The sequence below is a fragment of the Lampetra fluviatilis genome, chromosome 37 (assembly GCF_964198595.1).
Source record: "Lampetra fluviatilis chromosome 37, kcLamFluv1.1, whole genome shotgun sequence".
NCBI classification, from domain to species: domain Eukaryota; kingdom Metazoa; phylum Chordata; class Hyperoartia; order Petromyzontiformes; family Petromyzontidae; genus Lampetra; species Lampetra fluviatilis.
The window spans coordinates 3,815,229-3,841,693 of NC_136311.1; the positions used below are offsets into that span (position 1 = coordinate 3,815,229).

General features: G+C 48.0%; 1 protein-coding gene across 1 annotated transcript; it reads left to right on the plus strand.

Annotated features, from left to right (window-relative positions):
- Positions 1 to 1,405: 1,405 nt before the first annotated feature.
- LOC144945260 (TBC1 domain family member 10A-like) lies at positions 1,406 to 26,417 on the plus strand. Its single transcript, XM_078873640.1, has 11 exons — positions 1,406 to 1,647; positions 4,257 to 4,582; positions 9,702 to 9,801; positions 16,526 to 16,633; positions 18,154 to 18,260; positions 19,153 to 19,267; positions 19,393 to 19,458; positions 19,975 to 20,164; positions 20,888 to 21,042; positions 21,943 to 22,234; positions 24,217 to 26,417. The coding sequence occupies exons 2-11, from the start codon at positions 4,431 to 4,433 to the stop codon at positions 24,975 to 24,977; spliced, it is 2,046 nt and encodes a 681-aa protein (XP_078729766.1). The 5' UTR covers positions 1,406 to 1,647; positions 4,257 to 4,430; the 3' UTR covers positions 24,978 to 26,417.
- Positions 26,418 to 26,465: the final 48 nt, after the last annotated feature.

Consider the following 26,465-nt stretch of genomic DNA (forward strand, 5'->3'; position numbering starts at 1 on the left):
ATAGAAATTTAAATAAACTAGGGACAATATAAATTGTGTAATGTAAATACTGTACTGTATTACAACTGCACAACCTTTGTCTCGCTCTAGGCTGGTCACCAAGTGGCATAATGGAGATGTTGTGGACCCTGGTATTATTTTAAATAGTGCCTATTTTTAAATCCTTTATATTAAGTTCGCTTGCTTGCTTAGGACCGTGCAAATCTTTCGGTCGTTTTTTAACCCACTTCCCGTGATCCAATCGAGCTGACATTTTCCACACAGACTCGTTGTGCGTGACAATTACTGTTCGTGAAATTTTATTTCAAAATTTTACACTTTTTAGGACAAAAATATTATATTTATTTACCAATTGCTTAATGGTGCAATGCAATCATCTGACCCATAGGTGTCAGCCATCTCAAGCCAGAGGACGAGAGGACTCTAGCCGCCACGCATATAAAGGATTTATAGTGAAAAACTTTGTTTTTACGGGTTATACTTATTGTGTGTCAAGTATTTAATTGCAGAAAATGTATTACAGAATGCAACAGCAGGTTCAACGTAACATACGTTATGACCCAATCCTTGGCAGTTACACCTATTCGAAAACTTGAGGTTACATTCCAAAAAAAGTTTTTGGGACTTTTAAGAATAAACACGTTCGGGAAGTTGGCAGAAAGCACTTTGGGGGGCTTTTTTCTTAAACGTAATGTTATGGTCTTTAAACTATATAATTCATACTTTGTTTTACTGTACTCCAAATGTGATCTCATTGTTTAATGATGACAAAAATATTATTTGGTATTTGAACATAGACACAGACAATTAGTAAGGTTTGTCACGTAAACAGAACATCCCAATTCGTTACTAGTACAGCAACAACACCGGTGTGTTAGAGAGCAAATCCACAACATTTACATTCTGAGTGACAAACCTTACTAATACGCAATATAATCCAAAACAACTATACTATGAACTTGTTTGAGTGTTAGTGTAACACGTAGTAGTAGTAGGCTTTCGCGACCAATATCATCCGTAAGTTTTTTGTGTTAGGTTTCGTAAATATAGATGTGTCGTTAAACCCGCCACCACCCGACACAGCCAATTGTAAATGTTTGTGGATTTTCTCTCCAACACACCGGTGTGCTGTACTCGTAACGAATTGGCACGTTTTGCCCGATCTAACCCAAAAAAAAACCACTATATTATGATGAATAATACTGCCTACGAAAGCCCCCTATCACCACCACGTGTTAAACTGGTCATTTAAATCCCAACGTGCCACTCAAACCTTCCCCTGAGTAAGATGGCCTCCGGGGGAAGGGGGGGGGAGGAGCCTCAACGCGAGCACGCGCCCCCATTGGTCCAACGGCTGCAGCCAATCGGAGGCGTTCATACTTCCTGGTGCGCATGCGCGGTGGCCTCGTGGGGGGTGGAGGGTGGAGGAGGTTGACGCCGCCACTTGGACATCGGCGTTAGCGGCGTCGGCCTCGCGGATTTTCGTCGGGATTCCTTCGCTCCCTGGGAATTTTCCTCTCTCTCGCCTACTTTATTTACCCGCCCGCCCGCCCGCTCTCAAGGGAATACACCTCTGCCGCTCTCACGAGGCTTCTTGCTGTACCAGCGGAAGTGTCGGGACGCCACAAGCGAGTTCAGTGTAGACAGGTGAGTGGGGGGGTGGTGGAGGTGAGGGCGTGAGGAAGCTGTCCGGGTGACGAGGCGGGGTGGACATGGCGAGAGAAGTTTGTATTATTAATGGTGAGTAAGCGTGGGGTAGGGGGAGTGGAGTCTCCTCACCAAGGAGTGACGAGCAGTGAACAGCTTAAGGGGCTTATCCGCGCTGATTGGGGATTGAGAACTGACACGGGGTGGACGTGGGGAAGGTAATTCAGCAGGGGGTGAGTAAGGGTGGACGTGCCTCATCAAGGATGACGAGGTGTGTGTGTCTGTGGCCGGGGATGCCGAGTTGAGAAATCTCACCGCGAGTCCACGGTGATGATTAAACAGTTGACTGGGTGAGCTGAGCACGTCTGGCTCAGGGTGCTCTGCAATGAAGACACGTGGCCAGGGATGATTGAGAACCACTTAGGGAGACAGAGACCCCATCAATGATAGCGTGGGGGGTGACTTGCGGTGGATAGACCATGACCAGGGGGGATGATAGGAGATGGAGATCGAACAAGGGTTGACCAGGGGGGTGGGGGGGGCAGATGCCTGACCGACCACGTACGGCAGAGCCAGGTGAGTGACGCCGACTCTGTGAGGCCACCCCGCCGACTTTGTGAGGCCACCCCGCCGACTCTGTGAGGCCACCCCGCCGACTCTGTGAGGCCACCCCGCCGACTCTGTGAGGCCACCCCGCCGACTCTGTGAGGCCACCCCGCCGACTCTGTGAGGCCACCCCGCCGACTCTGTGAGGCCACCCCGCCGACTCTGTGAGGCCACCCCGCCGACTCTGTGAGGCCACCCCGCCGACTCTGTGAGGCCACCCCGCCGACTCTGTGAGGCCACCCCGCCGACTCTGTGAGGCCACCCCGCCGACTCTGTGAGGCCACCCCGCCGACTCTGTGAGGCCACCCCGCCGACTCTGTGAGGCCACCCCGCCGACTCTGTGAGGCCACCCCGCCGACTCTGTGAGGCCACCCCGCCGACTCTGTGAGGCCACCCCGCCGACTCTGTGAGGCCACCCCGCCGACTCTGTGAGGCCACCCCGCCGACTCTGTGAGGCCACCCCGACTCTGTGAGGCCACCCCGACTCTGTGAGGCCACCCCGACTCTGTGAGGCCACCCCGACTCCGTGAGGCCACCCCGACTCTGTGAGGCCACCCCGTAGCGCTCATCGGCCTCGCCGAGTCCCACAGGACCCAGCTCGGCGAAGTGGCCACGGGGCCTAGATTTGTGAAGAGAACGGGCGGGCGGGCATGGCAAGTCGTTGTTTGACGGTGAATTCCAGCGGCGTTGGTTGCCGTGATGGCGGGTGGGTGTTTGTGCATGCGTTGTTCAGTGGTGGTGTGTGTCGGTGATGGTTGATGATGATGATGATGTTGTTGTTGATGGGCGGTGATGTTACCGCTCGCGGTGATGGTGTTCGTGGGTCAAAGGTTGTGGCGATGATGTTGGTGGTGTTCGAGGGCGTGACTAGTGGCGGTTGTGTTGGGGGAGTAGGTGTGGTGTTTATGTTTGTTGACCCAACATGTTTATTGTAAATGCAATGTTCACGCGACAACGCACGTGTTATGAAGTAAGTGCCATTTAGTGTGTGCATTTTCTCATACTTGGACTGTACATTATCGATTAATTATGTGTAATTTTGCTATTTGTCCGTTGAAGGAATGCAGACTACAGCGGTGTACTGTATGGTGCATACTCTGGTTTGCACGGCCACAATCGCACTACTGTGGCTTGTCTTTAGTTTTCCATTCATGAAGGAGATGTGCGCATCGGTCTCTTGATGTTATTATGCGGTTGATGGTTACACTAGTGTCTTCGAGGAATGTCAGAGCCAAGAGGTGAGATATAATTTAGGAAATAGGGATTGTTTTTATATATTTTTTCAGAGAGTGGCAGGAAAGAGGAACAGAAGGCTACAGGGCAGAGGGGCAAGGTGCTTAAGTCATGTGTGTCGGGCTTTATTTAAAATATTAAGTTGATATTCGTCAGTTTAACACGTAGGCGTTCGCGACCAATATTATTCATAATAAACGTTTTTGGGTTAGATCGCGTTATTTATAAATGTGTCGTAACCCTCCACCACCCGACACGGCCAATCGGCAAAAAAAGTGTCACGTTGACAATGGACAAATAGTTCACTGCTTTAGCCCACCGGTGTGTTGAAGCGTGAAACCACAACATTTACAATTTTTGAGTACGACGTTTCGCTGGTGATTGCCTTCAGCATCATCGGGCAATTCGCCAAAATGGTGAGGCTCTGCTCTAGCTCCCGGTCTTAAATAGAGCAGCAGCAGGGTGACGTCATCATTTAACTCTTCGTCTTTAGTATTTTATTTTTTAGTAACACTTTGCCTTCATTGCCATGTATTGATATACAACCCGGGCAAAATTTTAGCCGGATCTGTTTGGGTCAGCATCCCATAAAATATTTCCAGACCTGGCACACCACATCCAGTATAACTCTTGCTAAGGCTGTGACTACTAGTCATGTACAAACCTCAGACCACCAACAATGAACATTGAATGCTTAAATGTATTGTTTATAACCGGTGAGAGCCAAAAGTTGTTCCGCCGCTTCTAAACGCCGTTCCTCATCGTTCTAGAGTTTCGCCGGCGCTATTCGTGACATCACTGCGAGCGGCCCCTCCGGACGGATGGCGCCACCGCCGCCACCGTCTTGACTTTTCCACGAGCCCGCGTCTCTTCCGGGGCCACGCCGCTGAACTGACGATGGTGGCGGCAGTGCTGACGGCGACATCGACGAGCCTGGGACCGATATGGCGAGCGCGGGGCAGGGAGTGACGGCGCGTGGGAACGGCAGCAGGGACGGGCCAGCTGCGGCGGGGACCGGCCGCGCCATGAACGGGGTGGAGGGGCCACAGATCGACCGCTTCGGCTTCATTGTCGAGGGCTCCGATGGCAGCACAGGGTGCGTTGCTCGGGCCCACGTGATGGCGCGCGGCGAGAGTAGCCGGGATCATAATAATCGTACTGATGCGCTTTATTTCAAGTGCCTCTCTGAGTCTCATAGCCCTTTGTCAGGAGGGTCCTGCTACATTGCAATGTGGTGTTCAGCATGATGATATCCGACGTTTCGCTCCACATCCCAGGGGCTTTTTTTATATTCATAATTTCTAACCGATGAGAGCCAATCTCCAAATACCTCTCTTCGTCGTTACTAATTGAACAGCTCAATTTATTTTCAGTTCAGTTCCGAATATTTTCAGTTCAGCTCAACAGTTTTTGGTATATGGAGGTAACCAGAGGACCCGGAACCTGGCATGCGTATGTGGTGGTACCACACTCAAAGCTCCACACAGATAGATTGAGGAATCCTTTGGCATACCACCATCTCCTGGTCACCTCGTAGCCTGTGCTATCCTGGCGGGATGCATTTAAATATTTGTGCATCACCGGTGTTTGTTGCACCACATGAAGTGTTGCCAGTGCATCTAAATTCACGAATGTGGCTATGTTCAGCGTGTACAGCGTTGACCTCTCTCCCAAGCGTATAGCCGGATCTAGAATCACACTGCCTTGCAGAGTGCAGTGTTTTATTCACTTAGAGATCCTGGATTGAAAGTATTGTGATAGTCAATGCTGCGCTCGTTTGGACACGTGTTTCAAACACCAGCCCTTGTTAGACCTGGGATCAATTTGAACTACATTTACACCAACATCGTTAGCTGAAATTACAAATACATTGTAATCAAAGTTAAATTGTAATTGCAGTTCATTGCGAATTAGACAATTCCAATTGTAACTGACCCTAGGTCTGGTTCCAGTATTCTAAGAGCTACTGTGCCCCCCACCCCACCACGTCTTGATGAATGATAATGTTTTTGTTCGTACCATGTACTTTGTTATGATAATTAATCAAAATGAACACGTGCATAAAATGTCCATGATTAAAAACAATTATTTAAACGCTAGATTTGAAGTGCATATCGCAAAGCACGAGATTCAATTCTACTCCATGAATCAATGCCTGCTGACTGCTGTTAATTCCTTGCTGGAAAGTGCGGGGTGCAGAATGCACCGGGGGCCACATTATGACTGCGATCCGCGCGCTTCTACGGGCGAGATGTACCTCGCGCGCGATTAATGCCAGACTGTGCGGGATGTAGGTCAGTGGCTGCTTGCCGCACACCCCTCCTCCTCCCTGACTGCTGCGGTGTTTACCCCCAGGATAACCCGCCAGCACGCATTTACGTTTGATCGCATCTGTGATATTATTGTTTCACCACACAAAAACGTGCTGATACATATAAACCCCCCGCCTCCCCCCTGTAATGCCACCACAACCTCACTGTCAGCGTTTTAAAAACACTGCATAAATAGTTGCCGGGTACATGCGGCATTGTTCAGTTAGCAATGAGACCATTTTAACCACGATTTTTTTTTCCATTAAAAGATTTATTTTAACCTTGGCCGAGCCCCGCATATCGGTACAAGGGGGGCCAATTGTCGGCCGTCCGGTGACATGGCAGCATCGAGATTGGTTTCCACAGGCGAGAGAGTCTGCTGAAACCAGATGGCTTAGCGGATATTGGTTTAGCCATTGGCATTCAGTGTGGCACAGCATCTCTATTTCTCTCTTTCCAAACCCTTCTGTTTTAATTCAGCTTCACAACGATTAAGACTCCAGGATGAAGCTGGTTTTTACGGCATTTATTTTGTTCGCTTGCCCGTTTAGTCGGCGTGAAGCAGCTTGCGCGGGGACGTGCGTGGGCAACCTAGAATAGCCACTGCAGCACATGGGGGGGCAGAGAAGGGACCCCTCTGCTCTTGCTGCCCGGGAAACTGGGAGCTGAATGAGTGCTGCTAAATCCGGCGCCAGAAAGTGCTTGTGCTGCCAAGCGGATGCCGCCGCACACTGGCTGCTCGGTTTTGAAAGCGTCTCCGATTTCGCTGCTGGCATGTTGCTGCATTGCTTGCAGTCGAGGCTGGCCTGTGCCTGCCACGCGCGGGAATTTTTAACCCAAGTTCCGACGTAGGAAGGGAGTATAGAAGGGCTCTTGGGACTTTGTGGTGGTTGCAACATGATTTGGTGGTGGTGGTTGTGTAAAGTGATGCGTGACTGCAGTTGCAGTGTTTCCAGTGTGCGAGCAACCCCGCAACTTCTATACAGCCCTAGATGAAGGCCTCCCAAACCATCACAATATTCACAATATAAACAATATAAAACGCAAGTGTCACCGAAGGGTTTTACACATTCTCTTTGTGCGAGTTGATTGGTGCCTGGTTGTGAAAGAAGCGCTGCACTCTGACCCTGGTGACGCACCATTGGCGGACAGCGTAGAGATATCACGCGTGTCGCATCGCTCCAGGAAGCCGAGACAAAGCAGCACTTCCCTTTGCGTATTGTTACATTTTCCAAATCTTCCCTTGCAGCGGGTGGCAAAGGCTCCGGGAGCTTATTTATAGCCTTCTGCTGTGAAGCATCTTGAGCAAACACAAAGGTTGTGCTTTGCTAGGCCCATGACATCTGCACTGACAACAGCAGCACCTTGCAAAATCTTCAGCGATCAAAGCTGCCTGCTGCTTGTTTGTTTCCAGTGCAATGGAAAGGAAGCTTCCTTGTGCTGCGTGTGGGTTGTTTAAGGGGATAGCGTGTGCCCCACCCCCCCATGCGCCCCCCATGGCTATTATTTTTGTCATTTTTTTGCCTTTCCAATTTTTATCCCGTTTTTTCTATGGGCGTCATGAAATGAAGAATGTATCCATCAATTACAAAACAGTGCACCGTTTGTGTTTTTGAATGGTCTGCAGAAGCAGATATCACAGACCTGCCTCTGAAATCGCTTCAAGTGACCTCTGGTTTACACATTAGTAGGCAGCACCACACCATCTGCCATATGAGAGTAATGTTTGATCGCATAACAGTGAAACCACTTTTTTTATCTCTCAGTACTATCGTTTAGTCAAATTAATTGCCGGAAAAAATTAGCACGATCGATTTTTTTTATTGTTGCTGACAGGGGCTGAAACCATCAAATCACTGCACCTGAGAAACTGATGCAATCCCTGGCAGCCGCCTTGGATTCAAACTCCATGACCTTAGCAGAGCCAGCTCAGTGCCCTGAACTCTGAGCCCCCTGGTCACCTTGGGGCTGCATGTAATGATATTTGGCACCGACAGGATTGGTGGCCACTACCGCTCTGCACGGTAATGCCCCCAACCATGCCGTGCTATCTCATCTGCTATGGGCCGATTGGTTTCAACCCGGCCGGGCCCCATCTCAGGTGGGTAACCGCCAACTGAAATAGGCGTCCAAAAAAAAATCTGCTGCTCCTTGCATTTCACGCGGGTTTTTTTAGGCTTTTAACTGCAATCGGCTCTGATCTTCTTTGATCTCTTAATGTGGGTACTTTGATACCAGAAAAATCTTGATAAAAGTTCAGGTTTAGCACTCAGTTGTATTTTCGTTTTGCACCGTGCATTGTACAGCACGATTTATGACGTGCTGCAAACTAATTCAGGATCTGAATTGATGAAGTTCCCAGCGCATGGATACGGTGCGGAAGAACACGCGGTACAACCCGAAAACAAATCGGAGAGCCGTGTACAGCACAACCGCGAACAATCTAAGCAGGAGAAATAAAAAATGTTATGCGAGACATTTAAATTCACCCAAGCTCATTAACTAGATTTATTGGTTGTCAATTACTGCTAGAACTGTGGAGGAGGGAGTTTAAGAGGTGTGGTTTCATGTGCAAGAGTAACGAGTATTGTGCAGATAATCCTGTACTGATTGCAGGAGTTTCCGTCAGTTCCATTAACTTCCATAGGACTGAGCTCTCACACTCCCTGCAAGTGATTTTCCCTACAAATGTCACTTTACATTAATCATCATCAGGTCACTGCTGCTGAGGTTATTAAACTGTATGGAAAAACAACTGAAACTAAAAGAAAAATGCAGTTTGGGAAGGGGGTATTTATTGGCTAAGGTCTGTCCATTTCATAGTGTTACCATCTCACTGCTTTAAGCAATGAATATTATTTATTGTTCAATTTAGATGACTTCTGTGTATGCTGAGAGCTGTGTTGAGATTGGGATTTTAGTTTGTGTCATTCTTGTGTTACTGTACTGATGTGGTATGCTACATCTCACTTTACAGGGGGGCTGTGCTCTTGAAATACGGCGCATAACTCAAAATCGCGTAAATTAAATGTAATTTTCTCCAAAGAAATAACGGAAATGGAGTTAGGGAGAGCACGCGATCGAACTTCATTCTTACGTCTACATATTTCACTGGTTACAGTACATATTATATTTACAATACTACCATACATATATTAAATATATAGTAACAACCTATTTAAAGAAAGAACATCATAAAAAATACAAAAATATTTTGAACACTAAGTGAGATGCTTACTGCACATTGGTAGGAATGTGTGCACAAGACCAAGTTCACGTGGACAAGATCTTGAAAATGGCACGCGAGAAGGAGATGCTGATGCTGCCCGTGCTTGTGGTTGTCGTACTACACCTCAGGCAGCATCGCCACTGAACTTTACTGCCTGACTTAACAATTGGCTCGTTCTATTCATCGTGCCCAAAGCGCTGGAGCGCGGTTTTTTCAATAACAGTGCGTGCATAACAAAAATAAGTTGTCTATTAATCTTAACGCGCTATTTCAAAAGCGCGTTACGTAGACGCGCATAAAACGCGGGGCGACTGTAATGTGTTGTTGTAGGGAGCTTTGCTTACGTGTTGTTATTGTGCGTTGCTTTATTCTTCGATTTAAAGCTTTCGTGACTGCAGGGATTCATCTTCTTGGTTCTTTCGGTAAAGTCACGTGGAAGGGAAGTAATAAAATAATAAAAATAATAATTATTATGTTTAATTTTATAAATAATAAAAATAAAACATAATCATTATTATGTTTTATTATAATTATTATGTATTATTTTTATTATTTTATTATTTCCCTTCTACGTGACTTTACCGAAAGAACCAAGAAGATGCTTTATTCTTGCCTCAATGTCGGGAGTGTGTCGGTGTGCTCACGCGTCGCTGCGTGTTTCGTCGTGTTCGCAGGGCGCTCGCGATGCCCGTGGACGTGCTGCGCCAGAGGGAGCTGAAGTGGCTGGAGATGCTGCGCTACTGGGACAAGTGGATCACCAAGGGCTACAAGAAGGTGAGTATCTAGATTTGAAGTTCTCGTGACTGCAGGGATCCATAACAAGGTGAGTGTGCCGCCCGGCACAGAGCTCACCGCTGCTGCCAACCCCACAAACAAACCGTGGCCACGGGCGTGGTGTAGCAGTGGGGAAGAGGGCTGAGCGCTTTAAGGGTGGAGCACACTAAGCGACCAAACACCAGTCCTGACCAGAGGTCGCAAACGGGTTTTGATTCCTTACCCGTACCTGTACCCGGCCGGGTACAGGTAGCCGTATCCTACCCGTACCCTACCCGAAATGAGTGACAAATGGTTACTCACCAATGACTCACGGCCTACCCGTACCCGGCCGCACCAGGGTCGCAAACGGCTACCCGTACCCGGCCGGGTATGGGTAGCCGGGTATCGGGTAGGGTACGGGTATCGGGTACCCATTTGCGACCTCTGGTCCTGACTCACAACCAACTATCCAAACAGCCAATAGTACTCGCCCTCCTGCTGACCCTAAGCCTAACGAACTGGTCAGCTCACCACTTGTAGTAGGCCTTCCATGGACCATAACCTTAACTCTCATCTCATAGCCTATTGGCTAATGAAAGCGAATTAATCTCTGTTAACAACTACGGTAATACATATTGGTTTTTGTTTGGCCACTTGGTAGTTTTGTGTCAAATGTATCGTCATTAACCCTCCACCACCCAACAAGATTGTTGTGTTCAGAAAGAGATTGTATTACACTTGCAAATGCATTTTATCTAATTCTGGCCAATGAAGCTCCTCAACGGTGGCTTCAGACTTTTCCTGACCACCACTCCACTGCGCACTGCGTATACAAAATATATGAAAATTTCTATTGCTAAAGTTTTGCCAGCTCAGGTTTGCATTGACAAGTGAAATATTTGGTTTGGGTACATGGGCTGCCCAGGATAGCGGCATCAGCACATGCCGGACGTGTAACGATTACAAACGCTGACGCCGGTTTGCGTCGCAGAACCCGGTTGCCTTGTGTCATCGCTCTGATGGTGGAATTACAAATCGGCAGTCCACCAACCGCTACAGTGCGCAGCAGTGCGCAAAACCATGCGGTAAATTGTAAATCGTGCACGTACACAGTCCAACAACGGAGCTCGGGGGTAACCCAGTCACACTTGAAATTACGTTATTACTTATTCTCCCAACAAACTGTTCCACTTCCTCAAAGGAGGGGACCCGGTTGGGGTTCTCTGGTTTTTGGTCTCTGATTTGACTCTTTACCCTCCCCTTCATCGTAAGTTTCCGCGTGGGCGGGCGCGAGCCGTGCGCGTGTGACGGTTGTACTGTGCTTCCGTGTGTGTGCTCGTGTGTTACCGGGGTGTAACAATGCACCGATTCATCGATAATTAAGCTCACCATAACATGCAATGGATCGGGTGCGTAACGGCGGATCCACTCACGAATGATGGTTGCATAACTGATCACTTTGGAATGGACGTGACTGCAGAGTCCTCGTTTATCATGTGTGTTTTGTTGTGTTGTATGTACTCCGTTCACATGACCCCCCCCCCCTCCGGCCACTAGAGGCTGTTCTATCCAGCAGAGTGTTTAAAATAAAAATGCTTCGTAATTTGTTGAATTGTGCTCGTCCGTGAGTGATGTGACCAGCCAGTGAATCCACGCGTGTGTCTGCATCATGCTGGAAGAGTGGTCAGGGAGTCACATCGCCAAACGGCTAACGTTGACCGTTTAAATTGTTTTTGGTTTTCTGCTTTCACGTGGTGCCAATCTCTCCATGGGCGAGCTGAGGAAGTCTGATAGCCCCAACCCCCATCAGGGCTGTTCCCCTGTTTGTGCTGATATGCCACCGCAATGCTTCCTTGCTGAGGCTGCTAAAGCCCTGTTAGCGCATTGCCGGCGGTAATCTCTAATGGAACACAGGACAGAATTAGCAGCTCGTTAAGAGATGGCTACTTACGAGGCCACGGCAGAGAACTGGTTTACTGCGAGGCACATTCGGTCGTCCGTATCGACCGCACAACGATTTGCGTTTTATATATATAAACACAATGAAATGAAATTGAATGTGATTGGATTGTTACAGCTCCAGATTCGTTTTTCCATTGGGAAATGTTTCAAACTATTTGTATTATGTTTCATGTAATTATAATGCTGATGTGCAGTCTTTTATCGAGCCGCTGCTGGATAAAGACCTTTCCACGCCATTGCGGTAAAGGGGTCGTTTGACCATACTTCACCACGCTGACCAGTGCGGGTTGGTGAAGTGTAATAGGGGCAGCCGGGACCGCTGGTCTTCGCCATGGCCGGTGATTGAATTCCGCTTGTCATGTTTATCGAGTACCGCTACACAAATATTATCACATGTCCATTGAAATCATTATTAATTATAGTAATACGCTTTATTAAAATTGATTCCCTTGACTTCAGCAGTAAATGAATGAGAGTACAGTACTTATAGAATTGAACACAGCACCGTGGCTTTCACCTCTGACCCTCTGGACGCCATTATTGAGCTTGAGGCTAAATATACACGTGCAGTGTCCGAACGGGAAATGTTAACTGCATATCAGAGCCTCCAGGAGAGACCACAAGGGAAATCACATGCTGCTGTATGTCCATGTATATACATATATGCATGCGTACATATATGCACCCAACATACACAAAATGCAACACATACACACACATACGAGTACAGCCCTTGTATCAATCCAATGCTCGATGAGGGCCTTGTCATGCCATGCAGATTGTGGGGATTATTTGATGATACCTCACCATGGCTGGTCAGTGCTGATGGGAAATGTGACAGCATAGAATCGCAGTACAACAACGCATTTTTTTCGAATGCCCTCCATCTAGCTCCCCAGCCATCTATGACAACCTGTTTGCACTTGGTGGTCACCCATTCATGCACTGTCCAAGCTCACACTTGCTTAACTTCCAAGGTCTGATGAAATTGGGTGCGTTCTGGGCAATTTGTCCTTAGGATTTTGTCAAAGGGGGGTTTAAAAGTCGTGAGAGCAGTGGTTGGTTGCGTAAAATACTTTCTTGCCTTGCTTCCTCTTGCGCAGCTGTAGAGAACACGTTATGGGAACGCTCCACATGTTTTACGGAACTCGCAAGAGAGATTATTAGGCGTATATGCTTACTCTGAGAGTAACGGATTGAACAACTTGTTTGTATCGTGGTGCAACAATGTGCGTTTTCTCTGCTAAGGGCGCAAGGGAAATGGGTGGTGTGGGGGGGGGTGGAAATGGGTGGTGTGGGGGGGGTGGAAATGGGCCTGACGCGGGTGGCATGACTTTTCACTCCTCGAGATGGTCACGGAGCCCTGCTGCACTCTGCGCGAACACACGTTAGCAAGCCCCACCGCCTACTGTACCTTCCTCTGCTGCCTGCTGCGTAAGAGTCTGCAGTTGAACGATGCGTCGCTCTATCGATTGATGTTGATCCTCAAGCTCACGATAGACGCATCGAATCGTGTATTCAAAACCTTTTTATTTGTGTACGTTCAGGCACAAGACCTTGTAATCTGTTTATGACGCCAGTTTGTAATGTATTCACGATTTCACGGCAACACTGACAGCCATTGGGAGCGCTAACCATGCACCGCAATACTAAGAAAAATAATCATTTCTTCGATGTCGAATGTTTGTGTAATCACGAGAGTGCGGCTCCTGTTGCCGAGCACGGGCACAAAGACCCAAAACGCCAAGCAACCAGCAAAAAACAGCAGTTTGTAAATTGTAATAGATCATTATTGACACGTTTGTGGCATTAAACAAGGTTGTCATAAGGGCTCGGGAAAGGAGACGATGGGAAGGCCTTCCAAATTAGGGGCAGTGCGAGGGGAAGACGAAAAGTCTTGTGACCTGCAAGTGTGGTGGTTGATTACAGTGTGGCTGAGATTGTTATGGATGGTGTTGGTTTCTTGAGTCGAGCTCTTGCCGCGTGTCATATCCTCACACTCTCGGTTGCATCCCAATGAGAATAATTTGGCAGCGCAGGGCACGCCAGCGCCGTTAATGTGAAACGTCACCGGCCCTCGAGGGGACCATTCCTCCGTCGCTGCCAGTCGTCGGCGATCGCCCGTTTTTAATCTCGGCAGCTGAGACTCGCGAGCGAGTCCATCGCAGCAGCGCCGGTTTGCAGGAGCAACGAGACAGCTGTACGACGGCTCTCGTCTTAAAGGGGCACTGTTCATGGTCTGCGTCACTACTTCTTCGTTGCCAGATTTTCAACAGAGCCGGGCTTTCATTCGCTATGGCGCCACCGCCTAGGTCACGGGGCGCTGGGGGCACGGTTCCCCTGCTACCGAGACTCCAGGTCGCGTAGGCGGTCGGCGTCCACGCTGCTGATTCCCTGCCCTTTTTTAAATCCTAACTCTGAGAGCTTTCTTTTTTTTAGCCTCTGACTGGCTCCTTTGTGATTATTACACCTGTTTACACAGGAGAGCCTTGCTGAGGCTGGTGAAATTTTTTCAAGAGTGCCCGGCCGATCGCAGTAGGGGAAAATTATTACTATTTGGATTGCAATTGAGTCATTCGCGGTGTAGTTTACTTCAAATTCGGAAAATTTGGACCATGACACCGGCACGTAGTCCTTTTTTGGTTAATACGCACACAATATTAATCAGGGTGGCCACTGGTTTCGAACCGTGGACATTTGCAACACGCGGCGAACACGCTTCCGCTGTGTCACCGCCGTCTCCTCTTCTTTGCACATTTCTGAACAATTAAACTGTATATGCATCCTTTCCTGAACTCCCTGCGAAGCACACGCCCGACTGTTTGGTACAGCATCTTGACGTGCAGTTAGATTTGGATGCTCGGTAAATGCAAATTGCTGTGCAATTGTATTACGATTGCAGAAATTGACGAAGCTTTGGCGGTTGATTAAAACATTGTCAGTTGTGGTTAGCGGGTATCTTATGAGCTGTGACAAATGCATTAAAATTATTCAGGACCTTAGTAATTTATTACTAAGGTCCTGTTACATTGGGACGTTTGGTCAATGACTCTTCATGAGCGTGTTGCCTGCAAGAGGAAACAGGGCGACCAAGTGGCCACATCGGCTCATGGAGTGACCGTCCTGGCAGATGTTGCATGGGGAGCCAGTGACTCAATCGTACAAGGCGGCACACCGTACGAGGAAGATTCTTGAACGTGGACTTTAACAGGGGGGAGGGTATCGGCTGTGTGGTCAAGAGGGGGTGGGGGGGTGGAGTTCCCGACAGTAGTTTCAAGTTCATTTTGTTTAACCAGGTTGAGTGCTCTTGCAAGAGTCACCATGGGTCATGAAAATGACGCCAATAAAGCAAAGTAAAAGAAAGTAGGGGCAGCAGCAGAGGAGGAGTCCCCTCCCAATGAGCTAAAACTGTTGGCGTCGACAGGAAACACGCATTGCTTCTCATCGCCATGGAAGAACAGTTTCCAGTCCGTTGTGAGGTTCCGTGCTGCCAATGAATAAGTGACTTAGGGCTCGTTTTGAATGGAGTGACAAAATTGGCTATGACCTTAGTGTTGCTGTTTTCTGGTCATGCATTTCCTTGTTGGGTTTAGTCATTCGCTTGCTGTCCTCTTTTATACCGGGAAAATCTGTACACTGGGGCAAATGTATACATTGAGGCATCGGGGTCTTAGCACCGTGTTTATCAAGTCACTTAATTAATTACGTAAAACACCACGGTAATAACTGACTGCGCCTTTTCGCTAAACATAAATGTTAGCTGCTGATCCATACAGGGAATGTGAGAATCCTTACCGAGGAGATCAATGAAAAAGGTCGCTCTGGCTGAATTTTAGGCATATTTAAACCCCTCCCCTGAACTTCTTGAGTCTATATGTGCTTTCGTCAAGAGAGTAAGCACAGCGGTGCTAAAAGTTACCAATCCAAACAGTGACGTAACATACTGATGTTTATAATGGGACCTTTTTTGCCATTATCAAAGTATGGAAAATAAGAATAGATTTTACCCTATCTGGCAATAAAACAGGTGTTCAAACGCCAAATAGATAAATTTTGCAAGGAATACAGTTTGCATTGGTGATTATCGTCCTTCCAAAAGAAATCTATTTGGTGTTTGAACATCTTAACACGGGTTTTATTGCCAGAAAGGGGAAAACCTATTCTTATTTTAATACTGGTCTGTGCTTGCTATTTTCATACACCTTTGCAACTTGTTCTTGTACGTGAACATATGTACGTAATCAAAGTTTGTGTAAGTGTGACCAAGTAATGGTATTATCCAGGAAAGCCTTAAGGCTATTTCTCAGGCGGGTCCTGTATTGGGATGTTTGGCCAATTCCGTTTTAGTGACTGTTTTTACGCTTATCCTGGGTGTTTTGTTAAACTTGCAATCTGGTGATGGTGTCACCTTAACAGCACTGCTGAGGGAGGCAAAGAGAAGCCACCTCCACCATCCTTCCCTAGGCCTGGCTCTAGGATCCCAGTGTGGAGAGCGTTATTACGTGTTGAAGAGGGGGCAGTGGGAGCATATGGGAGGCAGGGAGCTTGAGCCATGGATATGCCCTTGATGTGACAACTGAAGGGACACCTTGGGGCAAACAAACAAACCAGAGAGATAATGCAACAGGAGAGACGGTGTAAACGAGACCAGGTAGAATTAGCGCTGGAATCAAACGATGATTCAAGGTTAATCATCATTACACCTATAATATGCACGTCGCGCACTCTGCATGGCGTACACACTTGAGTACAAGTACCGTATTGCCACCCTTGTGTGCAGGTAAAGCTGCGGTGCCGGAAGGGCATCCCCCCGTCCTTGCGGGCCCGTGCCTGGGAGCATCTATCTGGCAGCAAGTACATCATGGAGCAGATGCCCGGCAAGTTTGAGGTGCGTGCCATCGCGCCCCTGCGCATTTGATATTCACACCAAACTTGTGGTGGCGCAAGACTTGTCACGAAGGCGAAATGTTTCGCAGACGAGTAATAGACTATTTAATTAACTTAACCACGCTTGTTTAATTCTTGCAGTAGGGAGCGATGTTGCTGCTGTGTGTGATCTCATTTGAGTATTTTGCAGGTAATTTTTCAGCGTTGGGATGTTTGTCCAACACAAGTTAAATTGTGTGTTTTTTTAGCTATGGGAGGAAACTGGCTACACCAGAGGAAATCCATGCAGATCAGTTGGAGAGCATAACAAACTACACTTAGGCACTTGAGGTGGGAATTGAGCCCAGGCACTTGTTGCTCTGAGGCATTATTTCTGCCATTGCACCACCCTGCCACCCCGGTTTACCAGTAGGAGACGTGTTGTTATGTAATTTTACCAAAATACGTAATTTACCAGCAGTTTTTTTTTATGGTTAAAACTCCCACAGTGTTAACCAGGGCGGTGGCTGAGCTTGAAGCGTGCAGCTCTGTAAGAAGCGGCAAATACACGACCACTCGAGCCTGTCACCACACGATGACCTGGGGTTCGCGTCCATCGCCACCGGAATTCACACACGCAACCTGGCACTCGCAACAAAACTCTGATCAGCCTTCCCATGCCATGCTGTCGAAACCCGAGTAGCCAATTCCACAGTCACAAAACTAACCACAGCAACCACCGCCTCCCGCGGCCAAGGGATGGCCGCATTGTTTGTGAGTGTGCCGTGGCTGTGAGGCTGCCTTTTTTTTATTTTACTTCTCCCAATTTATATTCCAGTAGTGTTGTCAGTGTCATGTTATGAGACGATGGAATTTCCTTTTGGAACTCTGTAGCTAGCGGTGCATCACCTGGAACAGCTCCATTAGACGATATCACAGAACGACTTCAGAGGTTATTTCATTCAGTCCATTTGTGCATGCTATGGGCACACGCTTTTTATGATCTGCAAATAGTCTTCTTTGCATTTCAATCAAATTTAAATGTTTAACTGTCGGTGCAAAAATGTTGCCAAAGTAAGAGAAAGACGCAATTGAATGGTTTGGTTTTTGTTGTATTGGGATTGGTGACCAGACTGAGATGTTCTTCTCACAACTCAGTTTCATCACAGGTGGCCGAAACCCAGAGTTGAACCTATGACCTCGTTGGTGCCAGCTCATCACTTTGACCCCTAAGACACTGACTGGGGTGGACCACCTTTATAAGGCTGCATTTAAAAAATAACATTTTGTAATCTTGCCCCAGTTCATGGAACTTGTGCTATTGGCATCATGTAATGATATGAAGTAACCATTTGCATCTCTCGCAGACCAGTGTGACTTGTTGCGTAAGAGAAGAGCTCATCGAAGCAGATCTCACAGAGCTACCTCTGACATTGGAGGTTATATAAAATCGAATCTTTGCTCTTTAGTGGCCATGTCTAATCACCTTTTGAGCCGAGCCGACGTTAACGAGTGCCCCGTGTATGTGGCTCGTCTCCGCAGGAATTGGATAAGCTACCTGGGGACCCCAAGTGGCTGGAGGTCATCCAGAAGGACCTGCACCGACAGTTCCCCTTCCACGAGCTCTTCCGTGCCAAGGGAGGCCAGGGGTGGGTCCCGAGCTCCAGCATCACGTGCTCCGCTCGCCCGATTTTCTGCGCTGGGTTTTGCCGTGTGCGGATGTCGCGTTTGCCTGACTTGGGGAACGGACGTGTAACGACGCGTCGACTCGTCAATAAGAAACCGATTCATCTTCTTGGTTCTTTCGAAACCGATTATCTAGCTCGTGGACATGTTAAAATGTTACTTGGAGTAAAAAAATATACATTCTTGAATAAGTTAATTGCATCATAAAATCGTGAATGGTGAGGTTTTATACCTGCTTATAAATGCAAGTTGTACATAGAAGCAATTAATCGTGCAATTAATGTTGGCACATCTGGCACGCAACTCAGCGTGTCCCCTCTGGTGTGGTGCGAGAGGATTTGCATTTATTTAAGCACAGTCAGCCCTTACACATCTTCAGTCTTTGTGCCCACTGGCATAATACAAATGTTTTATTGGGTGATGCAATCAAGGTCATGAGCCGCGGATGTGGCTATTTGTGTCTCGAGTCAAAAGACTTGCTACCACGTAGGTGTTCATGGTTGGGCTAACTGCATAAGCTCCCAGCACGTGGGGCGATACGGATGTCACGCCGTACAACACACGGTACAACCCGATAACACACTAGCGGGCGAAATATTTGTTTTTGGTTCAAAGCAGTTTTACAAATGATTGACGTTGTTAACCGTCTTGAAGTATTTTCGTGACGGCGCGTAAAACCTGTTCCATAAAATGTTACACCCGGTTATGCGAGGCACGCGGCGTGCAGCACTGCAGCTGGACTACTTTCTTGCTAGTTTTATTGTTTGTGTTAATTGGTGGTACAGGTGAGGCTTGTCAGGTATCCGCACGTCTGTCGTTTACCGTCTGCTCTGCGTGTGCTGTGTCGTCACCTAGGCAACAGGACCTGTTCCGCGTACTCAAGGCCTACACCGTCTACCGCCCAGAGGAGGGGTACTGCCAGGGACAGGCCCCGGTCGCCGCCGTGCTGCTCATGCACATGCCGGCCGAGGTTGGGCACCGCACCCGGCCCCACTCTCCCACAGATTTTCCACCTCTGTCGTTGACTTTATAACTGCTGCTGCTGCTGAACTGAGTAAGGCTCCATGTGTGAGACTGCGTTTGCTGCCTTTGCAGGAAGCATTCTGGTGCTTTGTGCAGATCTGCGAGAAATACCTTCCGGGTTACTACAGTGCTGGGCTGGTGAGTTGAGGACCTCTGCTGGTGATTCGGTAACACAGTCGCTATCCTGCACGTGCCACGCCCAGTATTGGCATCACTACATACTCGCACGCTTTCATGCTCGCTGACCCATTACACACCATCTATCTCTCCCGCCCACTCCACACCTACCCGCTCACTTGCTGGCTAGACCTACGTGCATGCTTTAAGCGCACGCACTGGTTACACACCTCGTGCACTCGCTCGCCCACTCCACATCTGTCGTCTTGCACACCGTCTACACACTTGCACGCCAGCTACACATTTACAAGCTGTCCCACGACTACGTTCTCGCACACTCGTTCTACAGTGTGCGCACACTCGCTCTACTTTTCTGCACACCCCCACACTCTGGCACATCGTCTCCAAACCAAGTCTCAGATGGCCACTCCACGTATATGCACTGGCACACAATGACTGCACGCGCGCATACACCCACTGATCGCATGTGCATGCGTCGTCACCCTGCCCCCCCCCCCACCATCGCCCCCCATGTAGGAGTCGCTGCAGCTGGACGGCGAGATCCTCTTTGCGCTGCTGCGGAAGGTGTCGCTCATTGGCTACCGCCACCTGAAATGGCACAGCGTGGACCCCGTGCTCTACATGACAGAGTGGTTCATGTGCGTCTTCTCGCGCACACTGCCCTGGGACTCGGTGCTGCGCGTCTGGGACATGTTCTTCTGCGAAGGTGGGTGGGTGGGCGAGTGGTGGCGCCGGTCGTTTAACCCGCACACACCTGGGGACGGCGTGGTGTTGATGTGCGGTGGCGCAGGGCAGTGGAGGAGCTCCACGGCCGCTCATGGTTCCTGCACGGGTAATTGTGGGGACATAGCGATGCACCGATGTGTTGACCTGGATTCTTACAATCGGAGTATAAGCTTAAAATTGTTCGTGATTCGAAAGTTTATAACACTTTAGACCATAGAGTTGTCAATGTAATTACACCCTATAATCCTCTTCCCTGTCGACCTCCGACTCATTCTTAATCTCGATTACCCCTATGATTGCATTCCCACTTGGTGATGCTCAGTACTGATTGATGTTTGCCCAAGTACAAACATTGTTTACGAGTTTGTTAGACGTGTATGATGCATTGGTCGACATTACGGTAAAACCTTAATTCATAAAATAAATTACAAAAAAATTAACTTTAATAAAATCACAACTCCAAATTATTGGTGAAAGTCAATGAAATATTGGAGCCGGTGAATCATTTGCTCCGTACTCGTTTATTCTTCGGTGGTTTTATTTTCTACTGTAAATATTTATCATGGAAATTTTAGCTTGTATTTGCACGGCAAGCCAGATTTTCCTTCAGAAGCCACACTTTGCCTTTGTGGACTCTCACCTGGTCATCAGCTATTTCTAAATAACTGTGCGGGCATGTGTGTGCGCGTGCATGCGTGGGCAGGCGTCAAGACGATGTTCCGCGTGGGGCTGGTACTGCTGCGCCACGCGCTCGGCAGCTCGGAGAGGGTGCGCATGTGCCCGGGCCTCTACGAGACCATGGAGCAGTTGAAGAACATCCCTCATGAGCAGCTGCACGAGGAGTACCTCGTGCGAGCGGTACGTAGGCCCTCTGCCCACTGGGACATCGGGTCAGCTCCGCTCTCCCCAGGCATCTCCGGTCCCAGCAGAGATCGTTGGCCTAATGGGCGGCAGTAACTGCAGCATTGCCATCATCCAAACACTGACGGAGGGGAAACAACCATGAGGTTGCGCAACCCAGGGAAACACACACGTGGGCGGTGAGAGGTTTCATTTGTGTTTTTGTAAATATTTTTTTACTCAAGGTTTTGATCGGACTGAAAAGATCAGAAGAATCAGAATGGCTGAGGTGTCATCTAGTGAAGCATGATGATATTCGGGAGTTCTACCACAGTGACATTATTAGTCATATTTTACAATACTGTGAGAGGTGGCGATGGCTTGACATTGAGCGGTTACTGTAATTGATCATGGCTAATAATGATTATATACAGCTACAGGAGGTGGTTTCCTACACTTATTCTGCTCTGGATAATCTCTTCTAAATTTGGGGCAAATCATTTAGGGTACTGAATGGTGATCCCTATGATTAAAGGTAAAAATTACTGACGTATAGTCTCTTACAATTGAGGCGAAGTAAAACTCACGAATTACTCACCTTTGAGCACTTGCTGAATCTAATGCTCAAAATATCCACTCTTGAACATCTTAGGGCATTTGCAGAGATAGCACACGGCTGATATATAGAAAGATGTGGTCTCCTTTTGTCATCTTGTTCCTGATTTTGAACCTCTTCCGCCCATCACGCTTTCACTTTTCTACCTCGCCTTCCATCTTTCTAGCTATTCTGTTGTTGTCTAGATCACAACTAGGGGGGTGCGGTCCCTATTACACAAATTTCTGTGGTCGTCTGAACGGCAGTGCACCCTGGTTCCTGGCCTTTCTGTGCTCGTTGAAAATAAGCTCTTTTTTTTTAAGATCCTGGAGCTGGACATCTCGGAGATGGACATCGAGAAGGAGCACGCGGTGCAGCTGCAGCGCTGGATCGAGTCGCGCGGGGAGCCGAGCCACTCGTCGACGCACCGCCTGCACGGGGCTCGTGCCGTCCGCCAGGAGCTGGAGTTCCAGCGCGAGGCGCTGCGCCTGGCGCGGCGCGCCCACCACAAGGAGACGACGGGCTACTCGCCGCCTCCCTCGCCGACGCCGAGCATCACCAGCACGCTCAGCACCCTCAGCACCATGAGCACCATGAGCCAGAGGCGTGGCAAGAGTGAGTTGGCACCCCTACCGGCTCGCGCCACCTGTAAAGTTGTTACAATTTAGCCTGAGCTTTTAACATTCTGATCTTGATAATAAACCAAATCTATCTACATATTTGCCCACGTGACAACTTGATTTGATTGGCTTTCTCAATTACCTGAATTGAGATAATTGGATTAACAATCATGCCCTTTGAGATGGAGCGGTGGTGAAGTTTGGTCAGACAACCTCCATGGCCAAACACGGCTTAGAGAGGCCTTCATCCAGCATTGGAATGGCAAGGGATATAAATGATTTACTTTATAAATCCATATGCTAACCATCATCATTTACAAATGTTTACTACCCTATTTACTGTGATTTCATTGTCTTGCAATGCCAACATTTTATAATGCAAGGTTAGTGTGAGTGCCTTGTGGAGTTGAGTCCTGTGCAGTGAGATTGTCATGTACAGGAAGTCCTCGACATACAAATGGCCCCTGCAACTTATGAACCAGCATCCATGAATATTAAAAAACGCTAACTTACAATGCGAAGTTGCACTTGCAAACTGAACCATAGAACTATTTTCTTCTCCACAAGATGTAATTGAGTCGGCATCGCGCTGGGAGTGTTCGTGTGCACGTGTATGCACGCATGTGTGCCAAAATGTTGCGTCTTGCTAACGGCCAACACCAGTAACGATTATCTGAACCAGTCCTGAGCCTACCTAGGTCGATTGAGCCTTAAATTAGTACCCAGTGCAATGTATAAACATCATCACTAGGGAGACAAAGGCGTTCGGGCGTGGTGCTGGCCACCCACTCGTGTACCGTTCCAGCCTTCATAATTGCTACTCCCTAACAGCACTTGCTCCTAGTCTAAGGCTATACGGATTGGGGGGGTCTTTGTGAGCAAGTGTGGGGAGGGAGCGATAATGCAATGGTTAGCGTCCTGTGCTACCAACCTGGCGACCAAAGTGTGATTATCTGAATAGGACGTGGGGCTCCCCTAGGTCGACTCAGCCTCAAAAGAGTACCTGGTTCAGTGTGTAAACATTGCAACTAGGGAGACAAAGGCAGCCGGGCATGGCGCTGGCCACTTACCCCCTCGTGTGCCATGCCGGCCTTCATAATTGCTACTCCCAATAGCGCTTGCCCCAACACCCTGTTAAGGCCATACGGTGGTTCAGTCGTTGGGGTGTGTGTGGGGAGCGGTAGTGTAGTGGTTAGCGCGCTGCGCTACGAACCCGGCCAACCCGAGTTAAATTCCTGCTCACGGCCAACACCAGTGACGATTCTCTGAACCGGTCGTGGGTCTCCCCTAGGTCGACTCGGCCTTAAATGAGTACCTGGTGCGATGTGTAAATATCCCCACTGGGGAGACAAAGGCGGCCGGGCGTGGTGCTGTCCACCCACCCCCTCGTGTGCCGTGCTGGCCTTCATAGGTGGTACTCGCTAACAGCACTTGCCCCAAGTCTGTTAAGGCTATACGGGGGATCTTTGTCTTGTTGTGTGCTTGTGGGTGCGCGCGTGCCCTGTGTGTGTGCAATTGTGGTGACTCATTGCCCCCCTTACGACAAGCAAGCCAGCATCAGGACTCAAGGTCAGTGAATTTTTTTTATTTGTTACGTACTATGCAGTATTTTTTTTAGTGTTGCATGCACATGTACAATATTTAATTACGAGTTTAACAATGCCTTTCTCTTTGTTGGACTATAGCATATTTCATAATGCTGACTGTATGAGCATTTAAATACAATGCATTGTGTTCCAACCTACGAACCGTTCGAGCGAATTAGGTTCGTAAGCCGAGGACTGCCCGTACTCACTACCACCATGCAGTGGGCAGCGAGTATTCCTTGATATGAAAAAGCAAATTCCATGTGCGGTGAGCACCCCATGGTGCCTGTGTATTGGGTCCTGTGGTGTGAGTAGAGCGTGACGTGTGGAGTCATTGGCATGTCTGGTGAACTACGAAGTGGCGTTGATGCTTGTATTGTGGTTTTGTCAGTATCCATGTTCCGGGAGAAAGAGCTCCAGCGCATCCTGCGGAACAGAGACAAGGAGAACGAGAAGGAGAGGAAGCGGATGGAAAAGGAGGAAGAGAAAGAGCGAGCCCGGTGGAGAGAGCAGGAGAGGCAGAGGGCAAAGGAGCTAGAAAAGCAGACGGCCAAGCAAAAGGAGCTGGACAGGCAGAGAGCGAAGGAGCTGGAACAAGAGCAAGTGAGAGAGAAGGAAATGGCAAAGAAAATCCCCAAAGGCAAGGAAGTGGAGGGCATGAAACAGAAAGGTAAGGAAAAGGAGGAAAAATCCAAAGAAAAACCTTCGGATGATCACATCGACATCCCCAAAATCAAGGTGACAGTACCCGAAACGAGCAGCCCATCAAGCGTGCAGCAAGAGCAGCAACGACGGTCGTCCTCGCCAATTGTCCAAGACAAAAGCCCACGCACCCCGGAACCCAAAGTGGCGTCTCCGTCAACAAGCAAAGACAAAGTGAAGTTACCCAGCGGGGGCATCCGCATTCCGCAAATCACACTCTCGCCCGTCAAGGACAATAAAAAACCACCCCTCAGCCCGGCATCTGCCAAACTACGCGCGGCAGCAATGCCAACGTCGCCAGGTGCCAGGCCCGGCTCCTCACGGGACATCTCTCCAGCAACCTCGCAGAAACCCACTCATCCGGACCCCAACATCCCCGAGCCAGAGCCCAGCTCAGTGGTGCAGAGCACAGGACGTATTTCCTGTGCGATGGAGGAGACCTACCTCTGACTGCGCTTCACGGAACCCGAGTCCAGTTGTCACATTTTAAACAGTGAAATACACACAATGAGTAGCTGCCGAAATTGGAGGTGAACACAAAAGGAATAAGGATTATGCTTTTGTGGAGAGACGGAGGTTTGGCGTCGGCTTTCGAGTCAAAATATTTGTTCTGATCAAATTCGTTGCGCAAGGGACTGACAGTATTAGCAGTCGTGAAGAGCTTTGGCTAGTGTGGACATGGTTCCGTCTTGCTGCTTTGAGATACTGAAGGGCGAGTAGTTTTGTGCAAGTTTTTTTTATTCAGTGGTTTTTATTGTAAAGGTCTATTTTACGTCTTCTGAGGTGTGCACATGTGACTTTAGGTCATCCTACTGATCCTAGACGGTAACGTTATTAAATGTGCGTAGCCAAGGGTTTTTTTTTTACTTTTCATTTTTTAATAATAAAACCAAGTTATACCCAACATTTAGATTTGAAATGTGTTGCATAAGCTTTTGCCATAAACATAGGTTACCGTTTCTGTTTACAAACTAAAGTAATCATTCAGAATATGCTTGCAACATCTAAGGATAGCAAAATCCACCCAGGATGATGTAGATACCCACTCTGTCTGTGCCAGTTCACAACCTTGCATTCAGCCTATTGCTCATCTTCCAGCGAGGGTTGTTGTCAAGCTTGCAAGTGGGAGATGACACCTAATTTTCCAGTGCAATTGTTTTTGACTTGTGATTACCAGATTTGAGCATTCTTCATAGCGCGTGTAATTTCTCACCAGTGTGGAGGACTAGCATTGGTTTCTACTGTTTTCAGTGGTGTACAATTTTTATAAGGCCAGACTTTTAAGTATTGTTTGCCATGGTTCTAGTTACATTGGCACTTGTCAAATACTGTCTTGAATGTAACTATGTTGGCACTATTGTTTATTTAATCTTTCTGATGGGAGATAAAATTTGATTTGAAATAATTAATAGAATTGTTTATTTACAAAAGAACAAATATTTTATGTTTTGGACACTAATGCAGCTTTGTGTCATGCTGAAAGGCCCAAATCTCATGTATATTGTTGTGTACTGTATATGAAAGTTACACAAACTGTAGACTATATATAGTATTGCAGGTAAATATGCGCCTAATTTCCATCTCTGAAGAGACCCCTCCACCTGGTGTTGGACCCAGCAGTGGAGTGGAGAAAATGGGAGCTCACCCAGTCCTTGTAGTTAAGGCCTCTTAAGTTGGGAATTGGTTCCAATGCCCATTTGACTGGAAGTAAAACAAAATATTTAAACATTTCATATCCTTTGCATTACTGGCTTTGTAGGGAAAATGTTAGCCAGTTGTAATTAGTATTAAAAAGGGACCAGCATTCACTTGTAAATGCACTGGACTGGTTAGAATGAGATTATTTAATGTGTGCATACCACGATGGATCTGAACCCTTTAATTAAAGAAAACAATAAGAATGTTGTTTCCGTTTAGTTTCTACTTGTATTTGCATTG